The following is a 14,811-nucleotide window of genomic DNA, read 5'->3' on the forward strand; positions in this document are numbered from 1 at the left end:
ATGGCCTCGATTTAAATAATGCAGGCTTTCAAGGTCATGGGATTTGTGTAATGTAATGAGCGGCCACCAGATGTCGCTCGAACACTGCAGAAATTTCCTTGGGAGGACAAGTTGGAAACGTCATCAGGTTGATAGGAAGAAGGCTTAACAAAAAGTACCGGATGTACAGAGGTGATAAAAGGGAATATAATTCTTATTCCCATTTTTCTACAAACTTTTTTTTAATGTCTTATTAGGACAGCAACACTATGTAACCCACACTTGATGTCAAAGAATTTATAGACCCCTTTTTCTTACGAGTGATTTCTGCTCGTTCCCGGTGCTAACAGGCATTCAGCTGTACACACACCATTTGTATAACCTCTATAAAAAGCACTGGCCAACGGAATGAGGCCCTGCATCCGCTTGAGAGGTTTATTAAGCTGTGGGGCAGTGGGAATGTGTCTTCTTGAGCGATGGTACACTATCCAGTACATCTGGGATGAGCTGGAGTGTGATCCAAAAATAATCCTCCAGCATCAGAACCTGACTTCACTAATGTTTAAGCGGCTGAACGCAGTAAAATCGATACAGCAATGTTGCAGTGTTTAGTGTAAAGCCTATCCAGAGGGATAAAAGCTGTTTCTTTAACAAAGGGGGTGAAACTCCTTATTCATACCCTTCAGTTCAGAAGAAGCACAGGGGAGTGGGTGATTACAAACCTTGCTCATGTACTGCATAATGCTGTAGGACAAGGGTCACTAATCTTACTCCTAAAGGGATAATGTCCTTTAGAGGAAGAAACTCTCTCCTGCTGATTGGAACTCTGGTGAATTATGTGAGATGTGCTCCTACGTGGTTAAAATGTAAACCTGCAGCGCCACCAGTCCTTATAGGTCTGCCGAACCCTGTTCTAGAGCCAGTACTCTACTGTTTTTTGTGTTCTTGATTATCTAGCACCTACTTGATTGATCTTCTTGACCAGTTACTGTCGCAGCTCTGTGTGCTCTAGAACAAGCCTTAGAGAGCACAGGAAATGGAAGTCAGAATACATTTAACTTCCTTAATGTGATGCATTTCTGAGTGAAACAGGACAATTGGGTTGGATGTTATAAGGGTGGGACATGATTTTATCTGTAGAGATTTTATTAAATTGTTTTATACAACTTTCCCATGTCTGCACATACTCTGGCATAATTACAAATCATAACGAAATTCATGAAAAAAAAACATTAAACTTTAATTAAACATTATGAAGAAGCAAGGATTTTATCATTTAAATAGTTATGGCACTGTGGTACTCAAGCCTGGTCTCAAGTAAATTAAGGTCTGGGTCTTGTCTGTATCTCCACATCATTTATGAAGTTCTCAGAGTCAGCTGTGGGCAGCATCATCATCTGAGGTCTACTTGAGAATTGTACATTTCAAATATGTTTACCAGTCCCACTCAGAGTGACTGTGTTCTCACCGTGTCAGTGTGGGTTTCCTCCGGGTGCTCCAGTTTCCTCCCACAGTCCAAAAACACACGTTGGTAGCTGGATTCGCGACTTAAAAGTGTTCGTAGGTGTGAGTGTGTGAGTGAATGTGTGTGTGTCTGTGTTGCCCTGTGAAGGACTGGCGCCCCCTCCAGGGTGTATTCCTGCCTTGCGCCCAATGATTCCAGGTAGGCTCTGGACCCACCGCGACCCTGAATTGGATAAGCGGTTACAGATAATGAATGAATGAATGAATGAATGAATGTTGGTAGGTGGATTGACGACTCAAAAGGTGTCTGTAGGTGTGAGTGTATGAGTGAATGTGTCTAAGTGGTTAAAGACAATGAATAAAGGAAATACTATATGTTTACCACCATGAACTACTCTTCAGAACTTTTCAGTTCCCAAAGATTTTGGGGACCACCTCAAAATTTTCCAGAATTCTTGAAAGAAAGCATAAAATTAAATAAATAAACTAGCTAAATAACACCACGACCCTGAAATGGAGAATTATTTAAAGGTATATTTTTCCCAATTATTTATAAACTACATTATTTATTATCTCCCTTTAAAAAGTAAAAATAAATTAATAAAAATAAATAATAAAGAAAACTGTTTTATATACAATTCTGAGGATCTTTCCTCACCATGTGCTAGCTCTCCAACAAGCAAAACAACTAAAAAGCTAATGTGTTTCTGAAGCCCCAGAGTAAAAAAAAACAAAACAAAACAAAAAAAAAACTCGAGTAAATGGGTGTCTGTGGTAATTCAGACAGTGAATAAAAGCGTAGACAAGTTAAACTTTAACCACATGAAACAGCCGTGTTTTTTCTCTTCAAACGAAACGTTTCACCTTAAAAGATGCAGAGCTTCTGAATCCAAACAAACCAGAGAACAGCATTTCCCCTCAATCGTAGACATTCCCTTTAACACATTGACGCTTCAAGCCTGGATCCACCGTGACCATGAACTTCATGAAGCAGTTACAGCAAATGAATGAATGAATGTGTGTTATAGTATGCAGAATATGTACTTTGGAGTGGATCTGTAACTCAAGGCCATGCTTTGTACAACTGTAGAGAACAGAAAAGTGCAGTTACTGTGTAGCTATAATTGCAGTAATTAGCTGTAATTAGTAATTGACCTCCATGTGGAAAGAAAACACACACACACGCACACACACAAAAATCTCATAGTCACCCACTCACAGAGGACCAAGAGAGTGCTGTGAGGTTTTATATCGTGGTCAGGTTTCATATTGACTGTTGTACCACATTCCAGTAGAAGTAAATCATGCAGAGCTCCATCTCAGGCTACTATTTACTCCCATTACCTCTCTCAATATGAGCTCCATCCTCTCAGAGCACCGCTGATGGCGTCACTGGAGCTTGAATAGCAGGTCACGATACACAAAGCTGGGAGACTCTTAACACTTGAAATGTTCACAGTATACATATTATTGCTGTCCCAGTTTCAGCCTGTAAGTCAAAAGGGTCATTCTGCAGTGGAAGGCAACATATTATTTACTGTTAAGTCTGCGTAATGAGATTTATAACCCCAGGGGATTTTGGACCATTTCTATTGGTCTCTTCATTGAGAAATTCGAAGGACACAATGCGAAGGAGAGCTGCTTCATTCAAATAATTTAGAGAAACCCAGCTGGGGAAATGAAAATTTATTTTATTTTTTGTATGTTGTTATATTAAAATGCAAAATATACATTTGTATAAGCTATTTTAGGCCACGTTCATTGTTCTCAAACAGAGTACACCTCTGGTACTTTAGGTAAGCTGAGTAAATATGTTTTTATAGGCACATATTTGCAGGTAGTATACCATTCTTTTTTTTTTTTATCTTGAGCATGCATCAAGTTCTATGCATTGCTTTATAGGCTTTATCATAGCTGAGTGTTAACGGGCGCTTGTTTTGCATTTCTTACGAATGAAATATGAGCTGACCTCTCGCTCTGTTCTCTCACCATGTCAGGATTGAATGTGCCATACATCTCCATTATTGCGCCATGTCTTTGTGCTGTCCTTGCCATATCGAGATGGCCCCTTCATCATAATGTAAAACTATATAACATAATCATATCATCTCACTCCTCCTCACTTTGCTGCCTGTGTAACATCCTTAATAATGCAGTCAATTAAATAAATATCCGTACAGATCTCCCTGTGTGTGTGTGTGTGTGTGCATACGTGCATGTGTGTGTATTCCTTACTGTATATTGTACATCTCTTCCTTTGCTTCTTGTGGCCTCTCTGAGCCTCCACCCTGAACTATTATTAGCTTTTCTTCCACTCAAGCAAGAGAGAGAGAGAGAGAGAGAGAGAGAGAGAGAGAGAGAGAGAGAGAGAGAGAGAGAGAGAGAGAGAGAGAATAAGTGGAGCTGAATGTAGAAGGGAAATATAGGGAGTGTGTAAGTGTGTATGAAAAGGTGAAGACACAGAGGCTGGGAGAAAAAGGTGTGTGTAGGGGAGAGAGAGAGAGAGAGAGAGAGAGAGAGAGAGAATAAGTGGAGCTGAATGTAGAAGGGAAATATAGTGAGTAAGTGTGTATGAAAAGGTGAAGACACAGAGGCACAGAGGCTTGGAGAAAAAGGTGTGTGTAGGGGGTTGAGAGAGAGAGAGAGAGAGAGAGAGAGAGAGAGAGAGAGAGGTGATGTGTATATAGGTCACTAAATCAATGGAAATCAGTTTTTTTTTTTTGCAAGTAGAAGATGGGTATGGGGATATTTTTAGTGTGTGTGTGTGTGTGTGTGTGTGTGTGTGTGTTTGAGAGAGAGAGGGGGGCAATGTGACAAGAACAATGATGCAGCCAGCACACACTGTCTGGGAAACAGCACACACTCTCACACACAATTTGAGCACATGCCATAACGCTGATGGATTGTGTGTGTGTTTCTGTAGGAGTGGGACTGAGTGTAAATGTTTCCTGCATGAACTGGAACACTGCAAATAGGAAAGTGACTCCTTCACCGTCAAATCACGTGCTAATAAAAAATAACACTGAACAGTGTACGGCACAGTAGTGGTTCAATACACAATACCACATCAGCCTCAGGCAAAGGCTTACGACTGATAAGCTCTGAAACACAAAAGAGCATTAGAACCTGCCCAATGATGAGAGAGTGCAGGTATCCCGTTCTCACTGGTCCATTATTTAACACCATAGAAGCACATTCAGTAGAGCCAAAACAAGGTCAACCATAATGTAAAGCAAGAAACCACTAGAGGCTTTGTGCCATGTTGCTGTTAGCTGTTGAGCCTGACAAAAATACTTAACCATCCTAATATCACACAAGACACAGCAAAAAGGCAGCAACACACAACATGAAAACTTACACCAGCATTTATGCCATATACATTATGCAATACGTAATTTTCCAACAAAATATGTCACAAACAGTAGGCTATGATTGTCAAGTAACATAATTACTAATACTACTGCTGCTGCTAATACTGCTACTACTAAATATTTAAAGAGGTGAAATGCTGGTGCAGCAGGAAGTGTTGGGTCCTTGGGTCACAGTGAAGATGGCTGAATGAATGAAGCATCATAAGAAATGTATTTATATATCTCACAATGTCTAAATCTGAAAGCACTACACATAAGGGCCCAGAATGCAAGAAGACGACAGTAACAGACAATAATATACATGCCTAGTTTTTTATTTATTTATTTATTTTACTAATTTTGAAAGTGTTTTTTAAGGCTTTAGATTGTCTCCCGTCAGGAGAAGCAGAATAAAATGAAACCCATTGTTGTATACAGCTAATAGCAAAGTGAGCAAAGTATCTGAAATGGCTTCAAGTATCACTCAGCCAATCAGATTACAGAAGCCGAACTATCCATTTTATAACACACATTAAGACAGTAGCTAGTTGAACATGCCCAGCTCGGCACAGCATGCAATTTACTGAGCGGAAAATGATGGGGCTTTGGCCCAGGCTCTAATTTACTGTGTGATACTGAGAGGAACATGCTTAAAGACATGAGATTACTGGGGGTGTGACGGGAGGGGGTCTCTGAGCTCTTTCCGCTGGTTCTCAGCAGAAGTGGAATTAGCCAGGCGCTGTGTGTCCACTGTGGAAGTCCAGTGATGAATGCAGAAAGCCTTACGACTCTGTTACCCACAGTAAAGCCCAGGAGGAGGCTAGCTTCTCTGCCAATATGCAGGAACACAACTGCCTTACCAGTCCACTGTCGTTGTCATTAAACCTTTACTGGACTGAATGGATTGGAACACACTTAATATATAAGACACCTTTCAGACGATATCCAACTCAAGCAAAGTAGCACAATTCTGCCTCTCACCCTCATAGCAACACTAGGCTTGAAGCTTTTAAGGCCTCAGATTCCCTGAACTGGGCCTGGCACGTTAGGCGTGTTACATCGCAGGCATGAGTCAAAGGCCAGTTGATGTTATTACACACATCATCAGCTGTGGAGCCATCCACATAACAACTTTAAACCATTGTAATAGAGTGTTTAGGGAATCAATGCCATAGACACATACATAACTGACGTTTTACCTAACCACTAAAACAAGGCTTATTTTTAATCTTAAAGCGTACATATTATGGAAAAGGGAAAAAAACCTTCCTTCATGCATTATCACATTAATGTAGGGACCTGGAGCTCCTACCAACTCACAAACTGCGAGTCTAAGTCTAAAACGTGGGATTAAAAAAGTGCTTCTAGTTTTGTCCTGCATCTTACATAGTGTACAGACAACGTTTTTCTGCCTCCTTATCTGAGTCTCTCCAATTACAGCTCTGGACCTGCATTTATGAGTGCAGAGAAATAGGAGTACTAATTATATATGGTGAAAATGAGAATGAATAAAGATGACTATTTCAGCTGTGACAAGAATGAAGAATGAAGGTTTGAAACAACTGCCCATTGACTTCTATTATAAGTGTGTTTTTAGTTAAAAGGGAAGCAGTCAGCGATGACACTCTGGAACCTACACCAGTTTCACCACATGACGTCGCTTAACAGACATACTTGCAGTAAGCCGAAGCCCATCTGCCTGCACTTTAAGTTTTGCGAGGGAACAAAGTACCTTCCCACCTGAGATCTGTTGACACAAGGATCAGCTCCCAAAGGAGACACTTTGAGACAAGATTGCATAAACTGTTACGGTGCAGTCTCTATCTAAGCCCTTTCATTTAATCACTGCCTCATCAGTCTGGGCAAGCTGACAACTAAGAGACATCCTAACCTTAAAGGCCAACACGTAGCTCAGAAAAGTGAGGGGAGGTAGCCTTAGACGCTCATTAACTCATAGACAAACAAAACAACACATCATTCAAATGTAGACATTTGACGAGAGGAATGTGGCTCTTCTGGGGGCACTGACATTATGTAAATATATAATATTCTTGAGATAAAAGCTAATGACTGACCATCACAATTACTGTGCCAACTTGTTTTGACAAGGTGAGGTTATAGTTTTTACTGTGGGTGGAACAATACAGTGTATTGTACCATGCAATATTTGGACAAAATGCATGTAGACACCCATTCATCCAACATTTCTTCTGAAATGAAGTACATTGATGTGTTCCTGCATGAGTTAGAGCATAGTCTGCTGCCTGTGTGATTGGGACACAATGGCAGTCCAATGTCCTGCAGTTCCCAGGAAAGTGACATTTGTGTGGTTAATTGTTGTTAATGTGGTTCTTGTTATGTAGATCAGATTGTAGTTTTGTAGTGTGTAATTAGCTTAATACAGTGGCAGTGGTAATAAGGTGCTATGAAGTGGTGAGTCTCACCATCCCTGTGAAGCTATTATGACCATTGGTCCATTCCCCCTTTCACTACAAGAATGCTCCTTACCTCTGCGTCAACACTGGGGGGCTGTTATACACCTCTAGTCTATACTTGGCTGTGGGAGTGGTAAAACATCCAACATGCACTCTTTGTTTTTGCTGTATTGAAAATTATACTGAATAAAGACAAGTCCATACTGAACTGAATTATGTATTTAGTAAATTATAACTCCACTGCTTCATAGAGAGAGAGAGTCGTGTAACTGGCGCCACTTAAGGGACCACTGAGAGGTGGGGGGTGTATATGAAAGAGTGTTTGAGGCAGACAGAGAGACAGAAATGTGCTCTGGGAGCACACAACCGCGGTCTCCATTCTAAATGTCTGTGATTTTTGTGAGGAAGGGCGGGCAGCCAGCAGGTCTCCCTCAGCTCAGGGCTATCGCCGCAGATCTCTGATGGATGTCATTAGTTGTACATTAAAGCCCTCAAGGTTATGGCTGCAAAAATCTAAGATTACTGACGACCAAAATTAGACGTCCCTGCATTGACATTTACAGCTCGAGGTCCTGCTGTATCTGGAACAAAACCCCCCTCGGTGTCGCTTTCTGTCGTACAAACGGCACAAAAATACACCCAAAGAGGAATTAATGGCATGCACTGTCGCTAATGGAGCTGCAATGGCTTCGGACTTCCGCTAGAGGTCACCAATCTGACATAGAAGTGAGAGTGTAGAGACAGGCGTGAACCGCGTGCACAATGAGCAACCCTCTATCTCCTGTACAGCCTGTGTGAGGAGGCGGCTGAGGTAAAGGACACACCTGTGTCCGCTGGGGAGACTCCACTCTTTCGTGTTCACTGGTGTGTGTGTGTGTGTGTAGTTTCGAGGCCACGGCCGCTCCAGTCTGAGCTCCTCTGTCACACACATGTGGACCCCCACACGCGGGAAAAGTGACCGACGAGGATTTGTTGGTCGTTTTAACCGTTCTCTAACGGTCGAGCTTTAGTGACGAGTACAGAACAAGAGAGAGAGAGAGAGAGAGAGAACTGTTAGAGGGAGAAAAGGGTAGACGAGAAAATTGTAGATAGAAAGTCTTAATGAACTTTAAAACTGAGAAACGAGAGAGAAAGGAGAATTAGGAGGGGGAAAAAGGGGGCGAGACGAGAAAACGCTAGCTAGAAAAAAGTGAATGGGAGAGAGAACCTGAAACACCTCGAGAAAGATAGGGCATGCAACTGGGAGAGAGAGAGAGAGAGAGATAGATAAAGAGAGAGAGAGAGAGAGAGAGACACTCTACCTGCTCGAGCGTAAGCGCGCGCGCTCTTGCCGAGCAACAAGACGGTAAACGGTGAGGGGATAAAAAAAAAGAAAAAAGAGGGAGGCTCGTAAGTGCCGAGAGAGTTTCCCGCCTGAGGAATAGCCGTATCCTCTCCCTCTCTCTCACACGCACACACACCAGTGAAGGAGCGGCGGCACCGTCGAGGAGTGAATCAACAGCCATGTATCTGAACAGGGCAGAAGACAATAACAAAGGTAGGGCTGGAGGGGGGTCGCCGTGGTGGGTCGGTGTGACAGTGCGGCTCTGAGGACGCGGGTTAGCCGTTAGCTGTGATGGGGGTCACAGCCTTGAGCGGACAGTCCTCTCAAGACTCTGGACTCTGTCCCCCAGCACACTGAAGTTGGCTCCTTATTCGGCAGCGTCTTAATACAGTGTCCCGCTCCACCTTAAACGGTGCAGGTGCCTTACGTTGTGGCGCTCACCGTTTAAGGTGGAACTGAAGACTGGAGCCAGGAGCTGAGCACGGGAGGCACGCTCCATCCACCGAGAGCGTGACATTGTCATCCAGGACAGACGCGTTTAGGGGAAGGTCTCTCTCTCTCTCTCTCTCTCTCTCTCTCGGCACGCATTCTTCAGTTCAGAGCTAAATCAGATGCTCAATCACGCCCGAGGACGTGACGGCCAGAGACTTGTTGGGCTTCCTTTTCCGCGCGGCTGTGCTGAGGGGGTTTAAGGCGAGGGAGTCACTCGAGAGAGGAAGAGAGGAGGAAAAGCACAAGGTCAAAGCAGTCATAGCTGTAGGACAGAGTCTCCTCTCCTCGCGAGCGCACTGGAGGACAGTGGGCTCGGTCTCTCGTTTCTATGCGAGAACAGTCCCTCGTGAAGTGTGTTTGTGTAGACAAATTTACCCCCAGCACGTGCTTCTGAGGCGTGATAGGAGCTCTTACCCTGTTCCTCCGTCTAGTACAGTTACCCCCGGTGTCCCATTGGGTAATGGGGAGAGAGAGAGAGAGAGAGAGAGAGAGAGAGATTGGCAATTAAGAGCGAAACCTTCAGGTTACATGAGCAACACCTGCTGCTCCCCTGTGACGCTTAGGGAGAGACAGGGGAAGAGGGAAAGAAGGAAGGAAGGATGGGAGAAAGAAAGACAGAGAGGGAGAGAGAGAGAATAAAAAGGAAAAGGAGAAAATAGAAATAAATCAGAGATAGGGAGAGAAAAATAATATAGAATGATTTAAGAAGAAAGGGAGAGTAAAAGAAGAAAAGAGCAGAAAAAGGACAAGAAATCGATAATGAGTGAGAGACCGAGGACAATAGCAAATAGAAACAAAGAGAGAGCGAGACTGAGGGAAGAGGGGATAAAGAAAGGGGGAGAGAGGAAGTGAAGGAGGAAAAAAAAGGTAAGGATAGAGAGGGAGACAAACCCCGTAGATGGAGAAAGTGTGTATGCGCGCGCTCGGGTCCACTGATGTGAGGTAATGGCTGCGTGGCGGGTCACTGATACGATAAGGAGGGGAGCAGCGAGTCTGCGGCTGAACGGACAACAAATGCCCCTCAGGCGCGGGCTGGACATGACTGACCGCGCAGTGCTGCTGTCAGAGCGCCGAGCTTGTTAATGATGAAGCAGTGAACTTCTTGCCTTGTGCTAATGCCATCAATCACCCCTCATACTCTCGCACGTATCACTGGCGCGCGCGCTAAAATGATATCCGAGTCCTCGCGCTCCGCTTTTTTTTTCTTTTTTCTTTTAGTTAGCACGTGAGCAGGGCGCGTGTTTGATTGACACCAGGAGCCGTTTAGCGTCTCGCGCTCTTGAAATCACGGCGCGTCCCGTGGCACGCGCTCTGGGCGGAGCTACGGGGCGCCGTGATCACGTGCGCAACACAGCTGCTTTTCATTTATTTACATTTTGGGTGGTCAGCTGGAGGTTGCTCAAGGGGGTCTGCACATTAGAGGCTGAAGCTGCAGTGCGCTTCAGTCAGGGCGCTGCGTTAGCTCTGACCAGAGGCGGATACGGTATACAGAGAGAAGGGGCTCAGTGTGATGACAAAAAAAAGTTTAGACCATTTCAACTTTTTCTACACCAGAGTGTGAGGTGGAGGTGCGTCAGCCAATAGCATCGTGGGTGGGTGGGGACAGCACAGGTAGAAGAGTGAAAATCCAAGATGGTGGAGAACCAGTGCAGGGTACTCATTATTTGTTCTTCATGATATCAGACTGTCTGCTGCTTGTGGCAGCCTGACCATTTGTGTATGGCCATCGGCATCAAAATTGTCTTTCTGCTGTCCATGGTTCATTCAACTGTTTCTACACCATGTTTTGTTTTCTGATGGATTTGAACTGTACGAACTCCACCTCTGTTCCAGCTCAGTACATGACTCCTAGATGGACAAGTCCCTTCTGCAAGTCCTCTACTGTGTAGACACCATTAAGACTGGTCCATGTTTACAAGGGTCTTTTTTAAAACGTTTTTTCTGTGTGTTTGGATCTTTTGTCTACATGCCAACTGCATTTGAAGTCATTGAAAACTGACCTTATGGAAAACTCCTTCTGGTGTGAAGATATTCAGAAACTCAGTTTTCAGTGTTGCCATGTAGAGGATAAACTGGAAAGCCAGTGTTTTAGTCTGGCACAGCAAGCACATGAACATCATCTCCTTTGTTTGACCTCAGGTTGTGTGCATTGCTTCCTTTGTTTACATCAGGTGATCATGTGCAATGTTGGACACAACCAGAATAGCGCTGGTTTTAACATTGCTAACCGCACTTGTCACATGTTTACATATAAATATACAGTTACACTTCACTATATTGAATAGAGATCAGAATGTGCTAGAGAGGTCGCTGCTCCATCCAGCACACCCTTCACACAGACCCACCGCCTGTGGCGCTGGTTTGGTACTAGACTGGGTTTAGTCTTCCAGATGGTGGGACAACTTTAAAAAAGAAGTGGCTGCTGCAGAAGAGTGTCGAGGACATCCCGTTAGTTATTGCGTGAGCTGCTTCGGTCACACATTGAAGGACAGACAAGGGAGTTTTTATGTTTTCATGTGGATAGAGAGTTTATCAAACAGTGTTTGTGTATTTGGAGATGTAAAGATGGAATGTATTTGAACAATGAAGGAGGAAATAACTCGTATTTAAAGATAATTTAACATGTGGAAGCTAGCTCCGGTTTCCTCCCACGGTCCAAAAACACACGTTGGTAGGTGGATTTAGCGACTCAAAATTGTCCATAGGTGTGAATGTGTGTGTTGCCCTGTGATACACCCCCAGGGTGTATTCCTGCCTTGCGCCCAATGATTCCAGGTAGGCTCTGGACCCACCGTGACCCTGAACTGGATAAGCGCTTACAGATAATGAATGAATGAATGCGGAGGCTAGGCTTAAGAAATAATGAAGCATTACATCTTCAGATTGAGTGATGACATGTTCTTGCTAGCATCACAGTGGCGCAGAAGGCAGTGTCGCAGTTACAAAGCTTCAGGGACCTGGAGGTTGTGGGTTTGACTCCCGCTCCGGGTGACTGTCTGTGAGGAGTTGGTGTGTTCTCCCTGTGTCCGCCTGGGTTTCCTCCGGGTGCTCTGGTTTCCTCCCACACTCCAAAAACACACACTGGTAGGTGGATTGGCGACTTAAAAGTGTCCATAGGTGTGAGTGTGTGTTGCCCTGTGAAGGACTGGTGTCCCTCCAGGATGCCTTGCTCCCAGTGATTCTGGGTAGGCTCCGGACCAACCGCAACCCTGAATTGGATAAGCAGTTTCAGACAACGAATGAATGTTTGTTTGTTGTAGGTCTTATTTCCATTTAACCCCCACAGACACAGGAGATCACACCAAACTCTTCACAGACACTCACCCGGAGTTGGACTTGAACCCACAACCTCCAGGTCCCTGGAGCAGTGTGACTGCGACACTATCAGCTACACCACCATGCCGCCCAAGTACATACACACTCATGTTTAAAAACCGCAAAACAGGTGGAGCTATTACTCACATCCTCACACTCTGTTTCTTAAGTTTGTTTTTATTCATTTCTCTCAATTAATTTCAAGTCATCAGCTAATGTAACTGAACTGATGCACAAAAAGAGCACAATGTCATAGAGAAAGGCCAACACATTCCTCTTTCAGAGCACGTAATCTATTGTCATATCTTGATCTGGGCTACTCACTGTGCTTGCGGAAATAGCTCTACTCCAGTGGTTCTAACCCAGTCCTCTGGGAGACCTAAAACTAAGCTGTCAAGACCACTGAATACCTGGAGCTCAGTCTCTCTGGAGTTGCTCTGCTTTGGCTTGTGTGACTGTGCATGAAGATTGGTTAATGCCTTTAGTTATTTATTTATTTTATTATTCTTTTATTTATTTTAAAACCTTATAAATTTCCCTCTATTCAGGGCCACCGGTTGTGTCCATGTGTGAGGAGGTACAGTTGAGACTTGAACCTAAACCTATACAGGACATAGTTACTGGGTGGTAGATAAACCATTGTCTGTACTCATACACGGAACTGCCAAACCTGGGTCGAGTTCATCCATATCCAGTTATTTAAATATGTCAAGGTGCTTTTTTCAGCCTTGCACCCAGTGTTTCTAGGTAGGCTCCGGACCCACCGCGACCTTGAATTGGATAAGTGGTTACAGACAATGAAGGAATGAATGAAAGGTGCTTTTCAGTACCTCTATATACACCTGCACAACACCTGTGTCCCCATTTTAATTTAAAACCAATCCCATTGCAACCTGTGTTCAGACAAGACGTAAACTCTGGTTTAAAACTGAGGTAGCCTCTGGTTCTACTGTTACCCAGTGCAGGATGATTAGGTTACAGAATATGAATGAATCAATATTATAATGAATAGTGATGTCACTGAAAATATTGTCACTGACCCACAGCTCCAGGGTCCTGAGGTCCCGGGTTTGATCTTGACCTCGGGTCCTTGTCTGTGAGGTGTTTGCAGTGTTCTCCCGGTGTCTCACAGTCCAGAACGGTTTTAGGTGGACTGGTTGTGCAAAGGTGTCCACAGTGTGAGTGTGATGGGCTGGTGCTCCGTACTGGGTGTGTTCCTGCCTTTTGCCAGTGATTCTTTGTAGTCTGGCCCAACCCTGACCCTGATCAGGATGAAGCAGTGAAACAAGATGACCGAATGAATTCAATAAATGAGTGAAGTAGGAGGTGAAGCCCATGGTGTGGAAGGTCTGTTTGCAAACACCAAACTAATGGCAGAAGCTTTAATGAGCAATTTAAACAACTTCTGACATGGAAGTTCTTTAAGAATTGACTATAACTCTTTGCACATTGAGATTACTCAGTCTTTATCACAGCACTTACAGGTAGTCCTGAATACAGCAGCAAGGTTACTGACTAGTACCAAGACCATATTACTCCAGTCCTGACCTCACTGTTCAGTTCAGGACACAGTTTAAGTTGCTTCTATCTGTTTTTAAAGAACTTCATGGTCAAGCACCATCATACCTTAGTAGTATGCTGAATACTGCTACCACACTGCGTCCTTTGAGATCCTCCACACAGAATTTAAAGCTCAGAGGTGATTGTACATTTGGAACACGCTACCACCCTCTGTTATTCAGGCAAATCTTCTCTGAAAATATACTTGTTCAAGCTTGCACGTGAATAGAGAAATCACACTGTTTATGTTTTATAAATTAAATGTTTTATTAATTTTTATATAACTTTTTATATTAAGCTTTTATTTTGTTATATATTCCTAAACGTTGTGTTGTCTTGTGCATGCTTATCTTAATGTACAGCACTTTAGTCAACTGAAGTTGTTTAAAGAGTGCTTTATAAATAAAGTTTACATACTTGTATTTAATAATGTGAAACAGATTGGAAAATGCAGTCTTCTTGAATAACATCTCTGTGAACGTTTACTGGTTAGATGTAAATATGTGATTAAGAAAGGCTTACTAGTGTGTCAAAGTGCAGCCGTCAAGTTAAACACCTTCCAGTGTTTAACTTGATGAACAGTGGTTTGTTTTACATATCTCTCTGTGAAAGCTGAGACTCAGAGAGGAGAAACTCTGTGTTAGTTTTAGAGTGTACTTTACATGGCAAATTGTTTGAGGCCAAATCCGCACACCAAATTACAAATAGCCCCTGTAAGCAAGCTACTATCAAAATACTTTTCAAAAACTACTTCAGGAGGTCTTGATTTGTTTTTAAAATGATAATGATAAATAGGCTAATTGAGTAATTGTACCCCATTCAAAACATAACTGTACCACCCCTAGTGTACATGTTAGGGAAGGAGCCAGTGTCTTAGTATATGGATTGATTT

General features: G+C 43.4%; 1 protein-coding gene across 2 annotated transcripts in view; it reads left to right on the plus strand.

The window, feature by feature from the left end:
• The first annotated feature begins 8,484 nt into the window (after positions 1–8,484).
• The window catches only part of syt7a (synaptotagmin VIIa), a 140,197-nt gene continuing 133,870 nt past the window's right edge, over positions 8,485–14,811 (plus strand). For both annotated transcript variants that reach the window (XM_066667277.1, XM_066667276.1), the window contains exon 1: positions 8,485–8,765. In XM_066667277.1, coding sequence (XP_066523374.1) covers positions 8,732–8,765 — 34 coding nt within the window. In that variant the 5' untranslated portion in view covers positions 8,485–8,731. The remainder of the gene's footprint in view (positions 8,766–14,811) is intronic.

This window comes from Hoplias malabaricus, chromosome 4 (assembly GCF_029633855.1).
Source record: "Hoplias malabaricus isolate fHopMal1 chromosome 4, fHopMal1.hap1, whole genome shotgun sequence".
Classification (NCBI taxonomy): Eukaryota; Metazoa; Chordata; class Actinopteri; order Characiformes; family Erythrinidae; genus Hoplias; species Hoplias malabaricus.